The sequence below is a fragment of the Solea solea genome, chromosome 6 (genome assembly GCF_958295425.1).
Source record: "Solea solea chromosome 6, fSolSol10.1, whole genome shotgun sequence".
Taxonomy (NCBI): Eukaryota; Metazoa; Chordata; class Actinopteri; order Pleuronectiformes; family Soleidae; genus Solea; species Solea solea.
The window spans coordinates 21,372,750-21,395,481 of record NC_081139.1 but is presented as its reverse complement, the minus strand read 5'-3'; the positions used below and the strand labels follow the sequence as shown (position 1 = coordinate 21,395,481).

Below are 22,732 nucleotides of genomic sequence, written 5' to 3'. Positions count from 1 at the left end.
TCCCATTACTTAAAAACAAAACACATACTTATGCTGCTCTTGTTGAGACTGAAGACCAGCTTCTATATGCTACACATACAAAATGGCATTCTAGAGATATTTTAGCTTCGTTTCACTCTATATTAACAGTTTATTAAACCTAAAACCAATGCGGTCTAATACATCATACAACAAAGAAATTCAATGAGATGTTCAGTGTTTCAAGAGTTTGGAAGCTCTGATAATGTAATGGTGTTAATAAGCCTATACTAAATAATAGACTGTCAACATAACAAAGGACCATGCCTTTATAACAGTAAATGTGTTACTTTTGTATCAGAGCACATTAGTTTTACTTTAAAAACATTGCTCTGTGTGTGTTTGTAGGTCCAGTTATTGGTCACCAGCCAAGATGTGGAAAATTACAAGCAAATCAAGTCAGACCTGGACCAGCTGCGCTCGATTGTAGAAAAGTCAGAGCTTTGGGTGTACAAGAGGCAGGGGCCTGATGAAGGCATGGACACAGGAGAGGGTTTGTCCACTCTCAATGCAGCCCATAATAAGGTGCAGTATGTCGTACATATTAAGAATCAAACCACACTGTGGTGTCGTGATGAGAGTAAGGCTTATATTCTTGTTCTCCACTGCTTCTACTTTTCTCCAGGGAGACTCTGGGGGGACAGACAAACCTAAGAAGCCAGAAAGTACAAGCAGTTACAACTACAGAGTGGTGAAGGAGGTACTTGTCTTTTTTATAGCTAACAAGCTCCACTCCACAAGAATTGCAAATGATGTAGAACAATCTCACTTCTTTGCATTTCTTTTGTGTCTCATCAGATCCTGCTGCGGCTCAGCAGGTTGTGTGTCCAAGAAGGTCTGTCGGGTAGGAAGAGCAAGAAGCAACAGCAGAGACTTTTGAGGAACATGGGAGCTCATGCTGTGGTCCTCGAGCTCCTACAGATCCCCTACGAGAAGGTACAGTATGTGTGGCTTTTCACTGATGTTCTTCAGTGATAATAATAACTCTTCTGTGTGTAAAAGTGGACATAACTTTATATGTTATTTTTCGTGTTCCCCACCAGGGTGAAGATTTGCGTATGCAGGACATCATGAAGCTCGCCCATCAGTTCCTGCAGAACTTCTGTGCAGGAAACCAGCAGAACCAAGTCCTGCTGCATAAGCACATCAATCTCTTTCTCAATCCAGGGGTAAGGAGTCATCCTCCACCAAGCAGTACAAGCTGTACAAGTAGACCCTGATCTGAATTGTTTGCTGTGTTTCCATCAGTCGTACGGAACAGCATAAACCCGCATGCTAAAATCAACAGCTCTCTGCTCTGATGCCTCTTATTTTCTTTGTGTCCAGATCTTAGAAGCCATCACCATGCGGCACATCTTCATGAACAACTTCCAGCTATGCAGCGAGATCAATGAGCGCGTGGTCCAACATTTCGTCCACTGCATCGAAACACACGGCCGCAACGTCCAGTACCTCAAGTTTCTGCAGACGATCGTCAAAGCGGAGAACAAGTTCATCAAAAAGTGCCAAGACATCGTCATGGCAGAGGTCACGCCTTGTTTCCACACACCCTTGTTTGCCCCTCCCGAGGATGTTGCATTTATGTTCTAAATTATTCAGGTGTGTCTCGTCCAACAGCTTGTGAACGCGGGCGAAGATGTGTTGGTCTTCTACAATGACCGCGCCTCCTTCCAGACGCTGGTCCAGATGATGCGATCGGAACGCGACCGCATGGATGAGAATAGTCCTCTGATGTATCACATTCACCTGGTGGAGCTGTTGGCGGTTTGCACAGAGGGCAAGAACGTCTACACGGAGATCAAGTGCAACTCCCTGTTGCCACTGGATGACATAGTGCGTGTGGTGACACACGAGGACTGCATACCTGAGGTGAGACTGAGACGGAGGCGTGCTGAGGGTTTGGTTTGCTGGACACTGATTTAGCCACTTGTTAGACAAACTTAAACATATGCACTTTACTTTATACTTTTAAAAAAACTTTTAATGATTTTATTCTCATGAATTGGGCATATGTCTGTCCTCTTTTCAGTGATTTGCTCTTTTAGATCGTTATGTATTCTTCCATTCACCTGGTTTTATTCAGTTTTTCACCAGTTTTTTCCCTCTGGCTTATTTTTTAGTGAACCTGCATGTATTGTTGTCTTTTTTTATTGTGTTATATTATATGCTTATATTATTATTATTGTTTTTTATGTTGATGTGTTGTCCTTTGCCTGGCAACAATCAAATGTCCCCTAGTGGGATAATAAAGTTTAATGTTGATGACAGCAGAGAGATTCTTATAGTAGATAAGTAACATCATTGCAAATATATACATTTTAATATGAATTATCCATTTTCTATCATTAAAAAATGGCTCATTAGAAGGAACCTCCAAGTTAGAATTAGATTTTACTTTCTTTAACCTTAACCTTGTAGCATTTTTCTTCAGAAATCAGTTTAGCAGTTGTTGAGTCATCCCACTAAGATGCAAACCTGAAAGATCATGTCCTTGGTGGAGATATTGATGACCTTTCCTGTCATTCACCCTCATCCGGAGCCATGTTTTCACGTCAGCCTTTAATCATATCCTTCCAGGTGAAGATCGCCTACATCAACTTCCTAAATCACTGCTACGTGGACACTGAGGTGGAAATGAAGGAGATCTACACTTCCAACCACATGTGGAAACTCTTTGAGAACTTCCTGGTGGATATATGCAGGGTAAGGAACTGGTGACGTTAGAACAATCATAAAATACAATCATTTCCTTATGTATCGAGGGTGTTTCCAGGTATGCAACAATACAAGCGATCGTAAGCACGCGGACACCATCCTGGAGCGCTACGTGACGGAGACGGTCATGGGCATCGTGACGACTTTCTTCAGCTCGCCGTTTTCTGACCAGAGCACCAGCCTGCAGGTAGATCACCGCAACCACATCTCACCAGCAGTTTGTCTATGAAGAGGTTTAAAAGAGCGTGCCCTCGCTTTGGTGTCAAACCAGTTTGAGTCTAATCTCATTTCAACACACAAGATAATATAATTCAATAAAACAAACACAACTACCACGTGCAGAGTTGCGTTTGTGACCTCGGGTCAAGAGTGTCCAGTGCACAGAGGTCATCTTTCCTGCAATATGCTCCTCTTAGTTGAGCTAATCAAAGCAGCATGTGACATATTGTACTTAAGTAGGTTGAGAATCTTTTCCTCTCGCCTCCCCTTTGAATGCATCATTTATTCAAACTACTGACGTCCCTGAAATGTATAATAATATTTTTCTTTTTTTTTAACAAGTTTTTTAATTAACTTGTATCCTCTGCCACAGGCGTCTGTGTTGGGGAAAATAATTCAGGTATTTATTGGATTTTAATCCAGCGGATTTTTAGTTTGGTGCTGCAGATTAATATTGGGTGTCATTTTAAAAAAATGTTTTTATTTATTTTTTTATTTTTGTTTGTATGTATGTGGGAGCATTCTGGCTGATGTTCACTGGGTGAGATTTGGGCAAATATTTGTGCAGAAAAAAGACTACTGTGTCAGCATGCTGGTGTCACTGCAGGTGCTGTCACCTGTATCACACAAACAGAGGTGTATGTGTGTGTGTGAGGGAGTGAGTGACTGACAGAGTGTGTGTGTGTGTGTGTGTGTGGTACTAAAACATAGAAGCCCACAGTGCAGGCTGCAGGTGTTGAAGATGACAGATGGGTATCTTTCCGTCATATAATGGAACGTTTTTTCTTCCTCTTCTGACTTGATAATTTACAGCTTTATATACTAATCTGCCGTTTCTGTTCTCTTCCCCTCAGACCAGGCAGCCGGTCTTTGTGCAGCTGTTGCAGGCAGTGTTCCGGGTCTTCCACTGTAACTGGCTGATCCCAGTGCAGAAAGGCTCTGTTGAGAACTGTATCAAGGTGCTCTCTGATGTTGGTGAGAACAGTGCCGCGTCCATCTCCACTCTCAAATCAGCCTCTAAAACTCTCTGGAGCAGACACTAACTTCTGAGTCATTTTTATCTGTGTGTGTGTGTGTCTCTGTGTGTGTGTGTGTGTGTGTGCACCTGGCAGCCAAAGGCAGAGCTATAGCCATCCCAGTGGACCTGGACAATCAAGTCAACAATCTGTTTGTGAAATCCAACAACATCGTCCAGAAGACAGCCATGAGCTGGAGACTTAGTGCACGCAACGCTGCCTGCAGGGACTCTGTGGTGACCGCTTCCCGGGACTACAGGAACATTATTGAGAGGCTGCAGGTACGCGACCTACGGTCTGTGTCGCGCTTTGACGTTCAACGTTCAACGCAAGTGTTAATGGAGCTTCTTTGTGTGGACTGCAGGACATTGTGTCAGCTCTCGAGGACCGTCTGCGACCGCTGGTCCAGGCTGAGTTGTCAGTCCTGGTGGACGTGCTGCATCGGCCTGAGCTGCTCTTCCCTGAGAATACAGACTCCCGCAAGAAGTGTGAGAGCGGGGGTTTCATATGCAAGTAAGCAATACATCTATCCGTGTACGTCATCACTGTCGTGTAACGAGTGAAATAACGGACGGATGTCCCCGCGCAGGCTGATCAAACACACCAAGCAGCTGCTGGAGGAGAATGAGGAGCGACTGTGCATCAAAGTTCTGCAAACGCTGCGCGAGATGATGACAAAAGACCGGGGTTATGGAGAGAAGGTAGGAGAAGCTGCAGACGACATATTCAGTAGTTCTACACCTGATTGTATGTGACAAAATGAATATAAACACAATTTTATACTGTAACCTTTATATCAGGAGGGAGTTGTCAACGTTAAAGGAAATATAAGTAAAAGATTGTTAGAGATGGACAAAAACAACCCTTTTTTTGTTAGATTTCTATGATTTAACTTTCTGCATCTCCCACAAACACACTGAAGGGACTCAGCTTATCACTGCACATCCACCTCTGCACTTCACATAGGAATGGTGACTTCTTTGAAATGCTTTTTTAACCACAGTCACCAGTTTTGCTCACTTTATTCATAAGTACTGTTTACTCTGAGCTGTGGAAGTATGTCCACAGATTGAACTCGCTTAACAAACATGCTCTGTCACTGACCTCTGCTTTAGCTTCCTCCTTCCTGTGTGGTTATCTAACCCTCTAAACCCTCTGCTCTCTTACAGCTCAGGGCCTTTGATGATGAGATGGATTTGCCTAAGGTTGTTTCTCATTTTCTTTTATTTATGCCCTTTGAGCCGCTGCTCTGTTATGCCTGCGTTGCACTGGTAGTTGATCTGTAACTGTATTGTAGCAGCTGCTGTGGTTGTGTGTTGTAGTTAGCAGGGGCTCTAGGCACAGCTGGTAGCAAATAGCAGTAAGCTGTTGCTGTTTTCCCACACCTGCTGCTCTGTCTGCCATAAAACAGGCAGCGGAGAGACATTAAAGAATGGTAAGAGGGAGAGAGATTGAGGTAAAGGGGATGTGTGCTCTGGTTGATTCAGTGTTGCTTAACTGAGTTGCATAATTTCATGTTCTAAGGTGAGTCACCTGCTGGCTGGGCCAGCTGCCAGATGTGTGTGTCTGTCTGTCTGTCTGTCTGCTTACTGTCGTCACACTGGACATTTACGTGGCCTTCTTTTACCTGTGTTCACCTTAGCAAGTTAACGCCATTTTAAAACACATAATCAATGTCGGGCTGCAACGATTATTCAGTTAATCGATGATTAAATAAATCGTCAAACTATGTTGATAATTGATTATTCCATTTTAGATGTTTTTAATAGTTAAATACTTTTTTTAGCTTCTTAAATGTGAATACATTTCTGGTTTCTTTGCTCCATATAACAAAGAAATTAAAAATGTTGGTTTGTGGACAAAACAAGGCATCGTCATTTTTCAATGTTTGGGAAACACAGATCAACATTTTTTGACAAATGGAGAAAACACTCAACAGATCAAATCAATCGATTATGAAATGAATTGTTAGTTGCAGCTCTAATTCAGTGTATTCCAATTTCATTTCTTTTACACACAAAGGTTGATTCGAGGTGATGTACAGAGACCACATTTAAAAGCAACACAGAGAAACGATTGTAAGAAATCAACACAGTCGGATAAAATGCAATTTATCATCACAATTTTTTGTTTATTGGTTTTTGGTCATCAGAGACAACAACAAACAAACATTCCACCCCCCTTTCTTAATAAACAACATTCTCAGAAGACACAGAATGAATAAAAAAAACATATATGTATTTATAAACAGGGAAATATATATATTATATGAATGCGTATACACATCTATACTAGTATACATAGTTTTATAGTAACAATTTATTACAAATATGATCAAATAAATCAAAAGATTAAGGAGAAAAAAAAATGAAGGGAAAATAAAAGCAACATTAATTGAACAATGCCGTAACAATCACCTGACAGAGATCATTTATTCATTTACTGATACAAAAGGCGTGTTGCAGAATGCATTACCCAACTATCTTAAAACACTTGAATTGCGAGCTCCCAGTGTTACACAAGTTTCTTATCTGCACATGATTTATGCTGTGCATAACAGCCACACCACCTGCTGCTGCGTTCCATGCAGGTCTTATATTGTCTCTGGCAATGTGAAACTTCTATTGTGGGGTGTTTCCCCTGACGTTCCCTTAGGCACCAAAGGGGGGCACTGTGGCCGTGTGTTTGCTCTGTGTCTGTGCGTATATAAATGAATATGAAGGGGCTGTGGCAGTCATTCAGGCTGTGTCCTAGTTTTCTCTGCCTGCGAGCTGCACGATTCCTGGGCCCCTGCCAACGCTGGGCTGAGGTTACATAAGAGCCAGGCTTTTTTCTTTTTTTCCTGGAACTCAGCCCCTCCGCTGATGTGTGACCTTCAGCCATAATTGCCAATAAAAGTGTGGGGCATGGTGTAGAAGAGCTGTTTACCCACACTGCTGTGTGTGTGTGTGTGTGTGTGTGTGTGTGTGTGTGTGTGTGTGAGCGAGCATAAGGGGAGAGTGAGGGGCACGAATGTGTGAAAGCGACATGATCCCTACACGCACCTGTTAAGTGTTGTTTCTCTGTCTATCTGTCTGTCTGTCTGTCTGTCTGTCTGCTCTGGGGAAAGCGTGCCAGTGTCAGTCTTAATGTCTGTTGTCCTCTCTGTCCTTCCTTTTTTTTGGCACGGCTAAATAATTGTGACGTAATCCCTGAAAAGCCTCACCACTTCAGGGAAGACAAACACCCACTCTGTGTAAACACACACGGGGGATACACGGAGCATAAAAATACGCACAACAGCGACCTTTAGCATTTAAAAGGGTTACTACAGTCCCAGGTCGAAACACTGTAGATCATGGTTGCCAACGTTTCCAGAACACAGAGACGGGGAGCTGCACTTGTACCCAGCATTACACCGTGTTCATGCACATACATAACTGTCCACTGTTTCATTTTTAAAAACATTTTCGTGTCCACGAGAGAGAGAGAGAGAGGGTTAGGTCAGGGTGGGAATCACAGGGTATCTCACAATACGATACATGGTCCACGATACCAATAATATCGTGATACAACAATTCTGTGATAATCAAGATATTGCAAGACAGTCGCGGTACATCACGATATCTGTCTAACTGAAGAAACGAAACGTTCGAAGTTACACAGTTGAAAGTACAGGATTTCTTTATTTATTCACAACATGGAGAACAAAGTGCATAAAGTCTATGTATTGAATGTGGATTAGGGCTGGGCGATATATCGAATATACTCGATATATAACGGCTTGTTGTCTGTGCGATGTAGAAAATGACTATATCGTGAAACTCGAGTATACTGTACGTTGTCACGCATTTGCTTTTAGCCGCGGACATTTAACTCCAGGCTTCTCACACTCTTTCTCGTCTCTCGCTCTCACAGAGAGACAAAACAAGCGCACCTAGTTACATGCGTCTGTCTGTCGTGCGTGTAACGTCACATGCCCTCGCCCAGCAGAAAGGTAGCGGTAGCAGGTGCTAACACTAACACATGGAGGAGGATGAATTAACTCCGAAGAAAAACAGCACAGGATCCATCGTCTGGCGGTGGTTTGGTTTCAAGAAGGAAGATGTTGATCAAACAATGGTGATACGCAAAATATGTCGCAAAAGCATCGCTTCAAAATGTAGCAGTACATCAAATTTATATCATCATTTGAGAAACCACCCGCTAGAAAATGAAGAGTGCTGCCACTCACTGTTTAATAAATACAGTTAACTTTGACTTAGTTGTGATTTTGCCTTTTTTGCATGGAAGTTTAAAATTAGCATATATTAATGCAGTATGAACAAGAATGTTTTAATGTAGACATATAGAATCATCATACTGGTGTGATTTTATGCATCAAAGTGTTAATTCAAGGCTAAGGCAAAATATCGAGATATATATCGTGTATCGTGACATGGCCAAAAAATATCGCGGTATTAATAAAAGGCCATATCGCCCAGCCCTAGCGTGGATGACACATCGCTTAACGTAGCTTTCTCCGCCATTATCCCGCTGTAAGCTTGAGCAGCGCCACCATGAGGAACATCAAGTAGGGACCTGGTGTATCAATTATCATATTGGACGATATATCACCAATTCAATATGTTGTACCCTCCCCTGGGGTTAGTTAAACTTGACTAACTCTACCCCCCTTTTTTTTGCTTTAGAGAAATTTAATCCTATTATTCTTCTTTTCTGGTTGAGACATTTATGAGAAGCGTAGTGAGGCTTTTTAGGTTTAGCTGTGCTCGGCATTTACAACCCAAATCTGCAGCTCACTGAGTGGACTTACTCTGCTGTCAACCCAGGTGTGGACGTGTTATGAGTTGCGTTATTGTCTGGTCCCTTTTTCTCTACGGAGCTCCCCCTACAGTTCCGGAGTGTTATAAATACATATATTGTACCACTGTAAACATCCATCCATCCATTGTCTGCTGCTTTATCCTCACTGTCGCGTGGAGCCGTGTCCAAAGCCGCTCCGATGTTTACTCGCGTGTGGCTCCTTGCTCAATCAGACAGTTTGATTGGACACCTGCATAGATCTGCTTTAAATTGTGAATAAACTGGCTGTGCCATTGTGATCAGTGAAGCCAGTATTTCAGTTTAACATCACTGATGATATATCGTGATATATCCTATTATTGTATGACATAATAGGATTAATTTCTGTCATATTGGCACCTTTTAAGTTGGATGTTTGCATAGGTGTGGGTGTGTGAGAAAGCTGACCTCGCCTTTGTGTCCGTCCTCTGTTGATCTACGCGTGAAGCAGAACAACATCACGTGACTGGTTAGACAACAAGGTGAATATTTTTGTGTGTTGAACAGGAAACGCGGCTTGTGTGGATCACAGGCAAAACACTGCTCAATAGGCGAGAGGCATTTTGAGAGAAGTAGCCTGGGGTGTATTTTCGACCTCATTGATGTGTGCGTGTGCATACCCTTTGCTAAATGTCAATTAGAGTATTATCAATGAAATTCATTGACTATCAGAGTTATGTAAGAGCTATAGGAGTTCAGGATACACAGTGTTTGCAGGCTGTTCTGTTTATCTGGCCTTGTGTGGGTGTGTGTGTGTCTAGTCATAGCTGTTATGCAATCTCTTTGCCTTGGAAAAAAAAAAGTCATGTTTCTTCCCTTTTTTACGTTTTTCTTTGTTCACTTGGCAAGCTTTGGATGGAAAGAGGAGAAAAAAACTCTACCTTTCAAGAAAGCATCAGGCTCTTAAAATACTCAGGATATTTTCTCCCACACTCACAGCCGTGTGTTGCCCACACTGGTCAAGACAAGAATTCATTTTACAGCTTCTCTGTCTGTCTGTGCAACAAGCAGACGTGCGGTTAAACCTCAGTGTTCATGTCATTCACCGTCGGTAAAATGAAAAGGTTTCTTCAGATAAATAACAAAATGTTTGCTCGCTCTGAAAAACACCTTAACATAAAGTGGAATAGTGTTGACGTGTGTGCATGTGTGCATTTCTATTTCCGCTTTTGTCAAACTTCGAGGTGTGAGCGCAGGGGTTTTGCCCCTGGGAGTTTCCAGTTTGGTGGAATTCACTGTAGTGAGGGCGGATGTGGCAGTTGTGCGGGGTTGCTCTGTGGTGTCTGTGGTCAGACTGGGGAAGAAGAGCTGCACATTTCTCTGATCAGCATCTTGCTTTGTGGTTTGATGTGGTCACAGTGAGGCCGTGTCCTCAGAATTGTGGAAGTTTTGCCCTCTGACCTGCTCCCAAGCTCCGCCTCCCCCCTGTTGGTATCAAATCAGTTGTCGCACTTGTGAAAAGTGATTTTAAAATGTGTTTCAGTGATATTATAAATAATATTTTTTTTTACATTTTAAATAATGCTCATTATAATAATAATGATGATGAATGAATTTTTTTTTCTCAAAATCAATGACTGAAGGCTTATTTTTTTTTTGTCAAACCTGTACAATTATTGAATAACCCAGAATATCATCTACAATAACCACAAAAATCTAAATTAAAATGATAAAAAGCAACAAACAAAACAACAACAACACACAATCACATTCTTGTAATTTAAATGATAATCCTTCATTATTTTTCTGAAACATAAAAAAAGAGCAACACAATTTTAACTTATCTCAGAGCTCGCTCCACAGTTTGACTCCCAACACTGAAACATATCTATATTTAACATTTGTTCTCACCTTTCAGATATAAACAACCCTCTTAAATTATAATTTCCTTCTCTTGATCCAAATGTATTTTGGAGCAGTGTGGAGGGCTTCTATTCACAACTCTAATAATATTTCTAAAAATGTCATTATCAATATCTGAGAGAGACGACTATTATCAATGATTCTAATAGCTCTTGTCTGAAGTTAAATTACAGGTTCTTGTAGCACATGATCCTTGTTTAAATCAAAAAGAGCTACAGTGACATAATTTGTGTCTTTTTTGTGTTTATGAGTTCATTTAGCCTTTCTTCTTTCACACCTACAGTCTCTCCGACATGAAAGAAAACATTCAGTTTCATAAATCTGAAATCAAACGGCTATATTTATACAGTAGCACCTGTGATCCCAAGTTAGCTGTGCTACCTAAGGGATATCCAGGACTTACTTTAGCAACTGGTAGCTTTACAACACTCAGTACTGCCTTATGAAAATGTTCCAGACCTTTCTCTGTCTCGGTGTTTTCAGTTATTGAAGCGTTATGCCTTCATTCAGCCTTTCTGAACAACATATGTACAATCGCTGCGCTTAATTGACCTTTTTTGCAAGTTAAGTAAAAAAAAAAAAAAGTTTCACATCTGCCAAAACCTATAATTATTGTGATAAAATGTCACACAGTTAAAAGTCTAATTTTTCTCCCGAGTGAAAGAAGAAAGAAGTTAATTATGGTTTTAAACTTCTTTAACCACCAGTTGAACAGAGAAATATTTCACACAATGTGAGACTAAATGTTGAAAAACAATTCCATGTTGCGCAGACCATAAATAACATTATATATGTATATGTATGTATGTATGTGTATACTATATATATATATATATATGTATGTGTGTGTGTGTATGTATGTATGTATATATATATATATATATACATATGTATATATATACACTTATATACACTTATATATGAAAGAAATCCCTTTCTTTCACACACACCTACTGTATATACACCTGTATGTGTATGTACCAAACCTTTGTTGTACTGACTGATTAATGTGAGTCATTACATCATACCGTACAATATGATCCTCGGTGTACACAGAAGCAAAAGTACATGCTTAAATAAAAAAAACAAAACAGCAACTTATAAATACATACTGTACATCGTGCCCTGACCTTGTCAGGCAGCTGTGTTGACCCTGTCTGTGTCTGTGTCTGTCGCTCACTCCCCCTCACTGTGTTTCATCTACTCTTTTTCTCTTACCCTCCGTGTTTTTTGGTGACAGATGGCCACTGTAAGCGGCTCTGGGTCACTGGTTTACTGGCCTGGTTCCTTTTGGGGATGATTATGTAACTCTAACCCCATCGCCACCCGACTTCACCTCGCCCCTCCCCTCTTCTGCCCCTCCTCATGTGTCCTTTACGTAATGATTAATGTGGAACCGTAGGTGCCTGGTTTAAAGGAGGAGGCAGTGCTTCAAGAAATATTTTTGAAATAATGGGATTATCACCATCTATCCATGTTTGCTAAAGCTGGAGATTAGTGAAAAATGATAATACATACTGTATATATAGACGCTGCAGTGTCGCCTGAGTCAAACATCAATGCTGTTGCAATATAGAGAATGTTTTTATTGATGAACCCAAATAAATTCAATGAGCCTTTTATACATTTAAGGGTTTGTGTGATGAACATGGAGACGGTCAGCAAACAGGTGTTTTTGATGTCTTAACTCTAAACTTCTACATGAACAGACTCATTTTCATGGTGGAAACCATTTATGTAAATAAAAAAAAATTGCAAAAACTGCAAATAATTGGCCGTTATTGAGAAAAATGGAACAAACTTGGCAGATGCACTGTCAAATCAAATAGTTTCTATTCTATGAAATTCTATTATTATTGTTATTTTATACTTTTAATTATGTACTGTTTTATTCATTGCTGCTATTCAATACATTAAATGATAAACATATATTGTATTATATTAAAATTCGAGTACACTCTGATTAGGGCTGCAACCATTAATCGATTACTAAATGAATCATCAACTTCGATCAACGTTTCTTCAGCTTCTTAGATGTTAATATTTTCTGGTTTCTTTGCTTCATTTAACAAAGAAATCATGATCATTGAATCATTTTGGTTTGTGGTCAAAACAAGACATACAAGAACATCATCATTTCCAGGTTTGGGGAACACTGATCAACATTTTCCAACATTTTCTGATATTTTTGGACCAAGCGATTACTCGATTAATGGAGAACATAATGGTTAGTTGCAGCCCTAACTCTGTTTACTCCATTCATTACTCAGTGTGTACTGTATAAGTATGATATACACATGTTACACTGCTGTACCATGCTGTGCTCCTATATATTCCACTTTCAGTCGATTAGTGGACACTTACATTCCATGCTGTTCCTACTTTAGATTTCCACCATGTCACGTGAACACATTGTGCTGCCTTTTTTTCTTTCACTGTTCTTGATTTGATCACTAAATTTGTGAATGATTACTGGATTTACAGCCTGTCAATCAAAGATTCATGTCTGCTGACCTACTCCACAAAGACAACAAGCTCTTTGAATTGAATCAGTCAATCTTTATTTTTATAGCACTTATCATACATATAAAATGCCTTACATTAAACAAATTAAAATTAAAAAAACACTCAATCACACATTTACCCACCCAGATGCACTCACACACCTCGATACAAACAACTGAGTCAAAAGGAGGAGCCGAGGAAATGTTAGTTCATTAGTTTGCAAATGAGGAAACAACTCATTTAAATAGTTTTTAGTAATGTTTGTTATTGTGAAAAATCACAACTCCACTGTTGTTCTTCATTGGTCCAGAATGACAGTTCCCATGGAGGAAAAAGTGTTGTCTGTGTGTCTACTGTCAAATACACTCAAGTTCTGATCAAAACTGATGCTACAGACCCTGTCATTCAGTTACTGAACAGATGCTCCTCCCTACTCCGGTGCTAATTGCTCCCACTTAGTCACGAGTGAAAAGCTTGGCGTGTGTCAAGAAAACAAATCTGCCAATTTCCTAAGATGTTCAACCACTTATGTCAAACAACCTCTTTAGTTTGAAAATCAATGAAGGACGGAAGGCAAAAACCATCATGTGATTAAATATAACTGTGTAACTGACGACAAACAGTCGCCCCAGTCACGCTGGACATGTCCTTAAACACGCTATTATTGCTGCTCTTGACTGTCACCACTGTGCACGTCCCCCGTCTCTGCTCTCCACCGCCTCCGACACCACAATGTTTCCTTGGTTTCCAACAATCAGGCATTAAGTGCATGACGACTCACCCAGCGCTGACCTTTGCATGGCCACTTAAAACAGCTCAGTAGATGCATGATGTGGTTATTAACATGACAATTGCCGTTTCAGTGCTGCATGAATACTAAACTGTGTTTGTCTCTCTCGGGCCGCTGTGCTCACACCTCCTCACTGCTCCCAGCAGCTGGATCAGAACCAGCCTGAGAAGTTGTTGGAGGACCAGAAGAGGGTAGGTACTTAGAGCGGCATGGCACGGCACGGCACGGCAGCTCACTCTGACAACAGACATTCATGCTGGGATGAGTTTTTCTTCACCTAACCCCTCAGCTCTCAGACACAAACAAGCATGCCAAATAATATATGCCACAACACCTAATTATATATATGTATATATATATATATATATATGTATATATATATATATATATTCTTTTTCTGCTTTTGTTTCCCCTGACGAGAGCCCATACAACAAAGTTCTCCAGTGAAATCAGGGAGTCCTCTTCTGACCTGCAATGCTCACACAATACGTACAGTTGATTATGCTGCCAATAAAAGATTAGAATAATGTTGGTTTTTTTTTCCCCACACCTCCCACGTAAACTTATCCAGACCCCCTGAGCATAAGTGTGGCAGCAGTGCTGCAAACATCAAGCCACTGCTGTCCATCACGGACTGACCACCCACTGTTGACAATCATTTTTATATAATCACACACACATGCATACAAACACTAAGGAAAAAGCCTTCTCTTTCATTTCCTTCCCTTTATCCCATGGGAGGTCTGTCAGGTAGCGATGGGCCATGGTTGCCATGGCAACGTCAAAGTGGCGCTGCCGTCTGCTCCACAGTGGATGAGTCATAGTGTGGGAGGGCTGGCCCCAGGTCTGTCTAAGTGAAAACCAGGACCTCCCATTGTCCGGGCGACAGCAGTGTTAGTCGAGTGTGCGTCGTGTGGGTGGTAAATGACATGACGCTTACGTTATATTACGTTATTTGGCCTCGACCAAACGGTTAATGCATTTAAATTTAGGGAGTTTGCAGGTGCTCCATTTATCTGGATTAAAGAGTGTGGTCATCACATGTGGCCAACAGGCTATGATTTTGTTTAGGGGTGATCTATAATACTTATAAATGTGCAGTATCTCACTGATGATGCATGCTTCCTTGTTATAACAGGTGACGTAATGTCCTCGCATTCTTCTCTGTCTTTGCCTCTTAGGGCGAAGCACTGAGACTGATTCTGGTGAACCGTTACTATGGCAACTTCCGTCGCAACGGTGGGCGGAGGGACAGCCTGACGTCATTTTCGAATGGCCCCCTCAGTCCGGTTGGACCTGGCAGAAGCCAATCAGGTGGGAATGTTGTTGGACACAGAAGTTTGCTGATACCTCCTCTCAGCAGGACGTGTGAAGACAACCTCTGAGCCCACGTTTCTGTTAAACATTAACCTTTGGCAAAGTGAGGATGACTTTGTTGCCAGGAATAACTACAACTACTATCAGGGGGCAAAGTTTGAGATATCCTTTACCCGAATTGTTCTGCCCCCAAAGTTCAACGAAGCACGTTTCCCTCCGATGGAGTTATGTAAGGATGGCACTGTCTGGCCCTGAGCTGGTAATCAGAGTTGTGCCGTGAGCTGCCCTTTGAGCACACAGAGCATAACGTGTTTATCACTCCCCGATAGCGTGGTCATTGTTTTTCCCTCCACAGTCAAAATACTAACGCAGCACGTCCCCATAGTGCTTCCCTTTCTATTTGATCTTGGGATTCTGATATGAAGCATACATTTATCATGTCACATTTAATCGGTGTATAGATTTAACAGGACATATTGGTGCCAATGGTATGTGTTTTTTTTGCATAACTGTATGTTATGTATGGTATAATGAAAGGCCCATATTCAAACAACTGGTGTTATTTTCTGAAATAAAAGTCACCGAGAAAATCACCCTGGTTCTTAGGGCCCCCATGTGCAACAAGATATTGGCTGCCTTCCAGGCCACAGGAAATATACCCCCTCCCCTATGTAATCCACTTTTTACTGTCGCTAGGTGATGGTCTGCTACTTCCTGTATAAACAGCCTTTGCACCTGTTGCAGAAATGAGAGCCGAGCTGAAAATTCCCTATGTACCATGAACCTGAGGCCTCGGGGGGGACGCACTGGCAAAGTCTTGTACAATAAATGACACAACTGTACGGTTACACTGTAGCCTGTTTATCATATATACGTATATATATATGTGTATATATATATATATACGTATATATGTATATGTATGTATATATATATTTATATGTATATATATTTATATGTATATGTATGTATATATATTTATATGTTTATATATTTATATGTATATATGTATATGTATGTATGTATACATATGTATTTATATGTGTATATGTGTGTATATATGTGTGTATAAATATATATATATATACATATGTATATATGTATGTATATATGTATGTATATATATATATATATATATATACACATATGTATATATGTATGTATATATATGTGTATATATATATATATATATATATATATATATACACAGCATATACTTACTACTACTTCTAATGTAGTATCAAGTTTTTGTCAGTCTTTAATTCTGCTTTTCCTACATGAATGGGCTGATGCTTTCTTTCTTTCTGTTTTGGTCATTATCATTGCTAGTTACCTGCAAATCACTTACTGCCTACTAGTTCCGACTCTGGCTTGTTTGAACTGAGACTGCCTTTTGTCCGTGATTAGCTCTAACATGATTTTGTTAATGAATGAATGGTGTTATGGTCATGTGCTTGATGCGGCCTGTTGCCTTGCCTCTGTCCCGCAGCGTTAGGAGGGCCCGGGGGCTTGAGTCGTGGTGAAATGAGTCTGGCAGAGGTACAGTGTCACCTGGACAAAGAGGGAGCCTCTGACCTGGTTATCGACCTCATCATGAACACGACTAGTGACCGAGTCTTCCAAGAAAGCATCCACTTGGCCATAGCGTTGCTGGAAGGTGGAAACACCACCATTCAGGTCAGTGGACCACGCACGAGCGAAACTTAAGAAGTGGTTTTAAATCTGCCGTCTATAGACGAATGCGGGATCTGCTGTAATACACCAGCATGTTTACCTTTTCCAGTTACTGCAGCTGACCTGCAGTGTCTCCATGTAACGGCCTGTATAATCTGTATAAAGGGTCAGCTTATCCTGCTGAGCATCTGTGGATCATCTGCTACATGTTATCAGTGAAACCAACACACTGGATCTTACAATATGTGGGTCAGTGTGCCACATATATGTTACTAAAACAGCTCTTCTTCCCCTTTCATATCTGCCAGTCTATCATTTGGCTCAAAGACCAGCTGCCAATGATGTCAGAAGTATATTATATGACTTGGGGCTAGTTTACGTGTGTGTGTGTGTTAGGCAACACAGACTAAGTAGCCTCTCTTTTTCCCAGTTGTCTCTCTTTGCTTGTCCTCTCCATGTCCACCCATCTGTCCGTTTCTTCCCCGTTCCGTCCATCCATCCCCTGCATCCGTGAGTTGTTGTGTAAGCACGAGCCTTGCGTAATCAGATCACAGCGAGGGAGCCGCTGTGGCGGAGATAATGCATTGGCTTCCCACGGCTGCTGCAGAGCTACGTCACATGATCGGCCCGTGTTACATAAGGCCTGTGTGAATGAACAATGAGGAATGTCTCAGCCTTCAAAACATTCCAGCCTCTCTCCTGCTCCCTCGTGCTCCCTTGCCGGCCCAAACTGGGTCACACTGGGCCTCCGGAACTGGGGCAGTGGGGAGACAGGGCGGAGGTATGGGGGAACACGGAGGGGATTGAGGAGAAACTGGAGCTCTTCCAGCCGCTCTGCATTCTTAAGTGTTTCTCTGCATGAAAAAAAACTACTCTGTGTGTGGTGCTGGAAAACTTACAATATACTGTAGAGCTGCAACTAAGGATTCTTTTTAGAATCGATTCATCTGTCGATTATTTTCTCGATTCATCGCTTGGTCCATAAAATGTCAGAAAACCTTAAAAAATGTTGATCGGTGTTCGTCAAACGTGGAAATGATGATGTTCCACAAACCAAAATGATTCACTTTTAATGATTTCTTTGTTATATGGAACAAAGAAATGAAGAAAATATTCACATTTAAGAAGCTTGAACAAGATCTTGTTTTAATCATGAAAAAAGCTTCAAACTGATTAATCGATTATCAAAATAGTTGTCAATTAATTTAGTAATCGATTAATAATCGCTGAATCTTTTCAGCTCTAGTATACTGTACATATTTAAGATACAAGAGTATCGACTTGTTATCACAGTCGTGTGCACGCTGTATTTTTTTAACTGATTTAAAACTTCTTAAACACCATTTGTACACTTGTGCTCTAGAGGGTACATCATAAATATGTATTTTTGTCAATGTCACACGCCTGTTGGATCATGTAACACACTAAACTATTTACTCCTGACCAACATGGCTCACAAAAATCAACCAGGATACATTGTACATCTGCTTTCCTCTTGCAAAGCCATCACACGCTTTCAGTTGGTGCCCAGGTTCACACCTCGCTGCTCTTCTTTCTATCTGTGGCACATGCCCCGTTTCTCTGTGACAGCCGTGATGGAGCTCTGACAGCTGTAAACCGTGTGGTGGCAATGGCGACTTTTGACATTTCACTCCTCGCCCTCCTGGCAGCGCAGCCACGTCATTCTGTTTCCCTCCAAAACGCTTTGCATTTGCTATGGTTAGAGAAATGGAGTCCACTCTTAATCGTCTGGAGACTTTACAAGTGGAGTGGAGAGGAAAAGGACTTGGAGGAGAGCAGAGCAGAGCAGCAGTTCCATTTGGTTTGCATGTGGTGCTGCCTGACATGAGAGGGAGGGTGAGAGGGAAAGGGAGCACGGGTATAAATAGCTGTTACATAACATCCCTTTGTTGATGCCAAGTGGCAGAACGGAAGGAGAGAAGGGAAAGCGCTGTGACCTTGTTTTTCAGTGTTGTCCGCCCCCACCTCATCCCGTCTCATTCCACTCAGAGTTTGTCTCCATGGAAACAGACAGGCTCTGTGTTTACCCAAAACTACAGGGAGCCCGTGAGATGTGTGTTCCTCTCCCAACTTCATCCTTCTGTTACCGTCACTCCATTCACTTCCTGGCCACCGTGTGTATGCAGCGTCCGTGAAGTCACTCCTGAATCATGCCAATCTCATCCTCAAATGTAATCAAAACACAGATGGCGTCTTGATACAGCGGCACAGATTTTGCTGCGGGGAGTGTAAGAGACGGCATCTGAACGTGGTTAGATGTGAAACCTTGCGATCCATTGTCAGTAAGACGCAACCGTGCCTCGCGTGCGTTTCTAAAGAAACCAGAAAGTGAATGTTTTGCTGCCGTGTTTTTCTTTACTGTGGTGTTCCATCTTTATGTACAGGCTTTGTCTCGGTTTCAGTGACTCACTCGACCCACTCAATGCAACTCGGCTCAGAGTTGCGCAGGCTGTAAAAAAAAGAAAAGAAAAATGACACTTTCAGTCGACTGCTGGAAGTGAAACACTTTCACTGCAGGACAAAATCACTAAAAACAACAAACACGAACCAATTCATTTTTCTTAAATAACCATCGGGTGAAGCCATGTATCCTCACCACAGTGAAGTACAGGATGAATTTGCACCTGTCACCATGGTGCTAAGTCTGCACTGAGAGACTGACTCCATCTCAAACCTGGGATATCCTCCACATGAGTGATGCCACGTTATTAAAAGGAGAGGCGGTGGAAAAATGAACGTGATTACATAAGAGTAAAGTTGGCAGTCGCAGACTTTGGGAGAGAATACTGTATTACGGAGCATGCTTGATATGTGGGTGTGTCCTCACACAATTGGCATGTGCCTATACTGTAAATGGCTGACCCAGTTCTGTGAGTGTAGAAGTCAGTGGGTGTGTAAAAGAAGCGCTCCCCGGGCTTGCATGTGCCTGTACTGTACAAGTGTTGTGTGTGTCTGTGAGTTATGTAATAGGCAAAGGTGAGGGAGGGAGGTGATGGCGGTGAGTGTTGTTCTCTTTGTTTGCTCTGTGTGTTATCCCTGGCCCTGGGCCTCATTCCTCACCCTTTGCACTCTGCCTCTCCACCTCCTCCCTGCAGGTCCACACTTCATTCTGACGGAGGACAGACAGGCATGACTATTACTATGAACATTGCTCCCCCACCCCCCCCTTTTTCCACCTCAGACATGCCATGAGCTGAGAGTGTGCTGCCAGTGGTGCCTTCCTGCACTCTCCACTCTGTCATCGAGTTGTTTATTATGTGATGGCCTCACTTGCCAGCCACCTCCCCGCCTTTGCTATCTCCTTGTCCCTGAGCTTATTGGCAGAGTGGATACGTGCCGGAGGAGTGCTGCTCGGGGAGGGTGGAGGAGTGGGGTAGGGCGCGAGGCTGTGGAATCTGCTGTGGGGTGCACCGTGCACAGTAATGTCTTTGTTTCTGAGTTCTTGAGTTTTGAGTTGTGCCTTGAGCGGCACTGCACACGTTCTGCGTGTGATTACTTAACTGGTTGCTCATGACTTTTAGTCTTCATTTAGACATGTTTCCAACATCACATTTTCATGCATACTGTATAAACTTGGAGTATCATGTCACTTGTGACTATCATGTTTGATTTTCTTTCCTCTCGTAGCCCAGTTTTACATCTAACCTGGGATCTAACTGATGGTTATGTAACAAAGCTGGAGAAGTGGCCTAGATATTGCCTGAGAGAATTCTCTCTTTTTCTCATTTCAAGTTTTCTCAAGTCATTCTGCTTTTCTGCTTTTTACGCTCATATTTCCTCCTTGTTGTCTGTCTTTTGCCATAAGGTTTTTTTTCCTGGTCCACTCCCTACTATCTCTGTTTCTCCAAGTGTGTAAGTGGGCCAGGCTTCTCGCCTTCCAGTCATTTTTCACCCTAGCAGTGGGGTGAGGCAGCTCACAGCTGGCTGGTCAAAGTCTTTCCATAGGCTGCTGTAGATAACAGCACTTACATAATCAAAACAACAGCCCTGTGGGCTGGGACACAGTGTACACATCTCCAGGGTGTTCTAATTTGACATGGCCCCATTCTACCGCAATAATTGAAGTGTTTAAGCCTCTCGTATCTCCAGTCTTGCTCCACTATAGTTATATAATGCTTTGTGAACATTATGTCGGGACTGTTACCTGACTGTTCTGGGCAAATTGATTAATGATTTTTTTAATCTTGCTTTATCGCATCGTGTATAAAACCTTAATGAACTGCAGCACATTCCATTCATAAAACCCTTTTTTCTTGTTCCGTGTGTCCAGCGTTCCTTCTTTTGCCGTCTGACGGAGGACAAGAAATCCGAAAAGTTCTTCCGGGTTTTCTATGATCGTATGAAGTTGGCTCAGCTTGAGATCAAAGCCACGGTGACGGTGAATACCAGCGACCTGGGTAACAGGAAGAGGGATGATGAGAGTCAGGATAAAGACGCCCCTGTCCGTAAAAAAGGTCAGAAACCACTGGTCATAATCTGAACTATTACCTTTTTTTGAGGTTGTTTACAGGAAAAGATGACTAGAGAAAATGGAGGGAGGATTTATGGTTAAACTGAGTCCTTTCTCTCTACTTTGGTGTCTGTGTAGCCAGAGACTCTGCTGTGGTCATGACAGAGGATGTGAAGGAGCAACTAATAGAAGCCTCGTCCGCCACCAAGAAGGCCTTCAACTCCTACAGGCGCGAGGCTGACCCCGAGGACCACTTCGCCTCGGCAGACGGTCAGCCCAGCACCGGAGACAAGAACAACGATGAAGGAGAGATGAGCTTTGTCATCGTCATCATGCAGCCAATCCTCCGCTTCCTCCAGCTTCTCTGTGAGAATCACAACCGTGACCTACAGGTGGGACACTGAGCATCACACACGGCTCGTTCTATAGGCGCCAATTAGAGCGCATCACACATGTCACACAGTCTCTTTCTTCTTTCTTAGTTGTGACATCTTGCAGATTATTGTATGCTTCTTCACAGCGGGCGTTGGACAGAATGTCAAATTCCTTAATTATCGGTGACATTTCTATGAGAGGTCATGTCTGACATTTCGTACATGGTGATTTTCTAAAGAGAGTCCCCACCACGCTTGTGTTCTGCTTCTGTAAAGTACAGCTTCCTTACGTCACTCAGGATGCAGCCGTGCTACTACGTTTTTATTTAAAAATTCATCAATTCTGCTCTGGAAACTCTGAGGGCTATAAAAATGCAGCTTGCTCCGTTTTCCTTTGAAAAGTGTGTGGCTTAGTTTTATTCGGGTTACACACGCTCACTTCCTTCTCCTCAGCCACGATTGAACTGTGAGCTGTGAACAAAAACTGAATTCAGAGCTGCCGGTTTCTCTTCGTCATTGGTCTAATAAAAGAAATCTGCTCTGACTTTTTGCCATTGGTGTTTCTCATTAAAAGTACTTTCTGAAGCTGAGCAAACAACCTCAGGGGAGAGAATCAGTTTGACACGAGCATGCACATGACCATTGGTCATGTGATATGTGTTTTTAGATGTGATAAATGCAGATAAAGAGCTAAGACAGATCTTTTTTTATCTGAAAACATAGTAGCATATGTCACCTTAGGAGCAACTTCATAAATAATGTACCCACACGGTGACATTCAGGATTCCCACAGGTCCTCAAGGGTTTGTGAATTTGAAAAACATTGATGGTCGGTAGACTAGGCCTAGGCAGAACAAACAAGTCATAATCAAGTCATAATTACCAGCGGTGTTGTGGACACTGTCCACTGTCTCTCTCCGCCGTTGACGTGAGATTCCGTGCAGAA

General features: G+C 42.0%; 1 protein-coding gene across 8 annotated transcripts in view; it reads left to right on the top strand.

Moving 5' to 3' along the window:
* The window catches only part of LOC131460635 (inositol 1,4,5-trisphosphate receptor type 1), a 78,548-nt gene that overhangs the window by 30,783 nt on the left and 25,033 nt on the right, over nt 1-22,732 (top strand). The window contains exons 27-45 of one of the 8 annotated variants that reach the window (XM_058631275.1): nt 367-543; nt 644-718; nt 817-954; nt 1,062-1,187; nt 1,345-1,545; nt 1,636-1,887; nt 2,596-2,721; nt 2,792-2,920; nt 3,326-3,352; nt 3,807-3,927; nt 4,065-4,249; nt 4,333-4,481; nt 4,558-4,669; nt 5,138-5,173; nt 14,097-14,141; nt 15,132-15,264; nt 16,757-16,944; nt 21,233-21,416; nt 21,551-21,804. In XM_058631275.1, coding sequence (XP_058487258.1) covers nt 367-543; nt 644-718; nt 817-954; nt 1,062-1,187; nt 1,345-1,545; nt 1,636-1,887; nt 2,596-2,721; nt 2,792-2,920; nt 3,326-3,352; nt 3,807-3,927; nt 4,065-4,249; nt 4,333-4,481; nt 4,558-4,669; nt 5,138-5,173; nt 14,097-14,141; nt 15,132-15,264; nt 16,757-16,944; nt 21,233-21,416; nt 21,551-21,804 — 2,658 coding nt within the window. Of the gene's footprint in view, nt 1-366; nt 544-643; nt 719-816; nt 955-1,061; nt 1,188-1,344; nt 1,546-1,635; nt 1,888-2,595; nt 2,722-2,791; nt 2,921-3,325; nt 3,353-3,806; nt 3,928-4,064; nt 4,250-4,332; nt 4,482-4,557; nt 4,670-5,137; nt 5,174-14,093; nt 14,142-15,131; nt 15,265-16,756; nt 16,945-21,232; nt 21,417-21,550; nt 21,805-22,732 lie in introns of all 8 variants that reach the window. The other 7 variants (XM_058631274.1, XM_058631277.1, XM_058631276.1 and 4 more) reach the window with 7 other exon arrangements.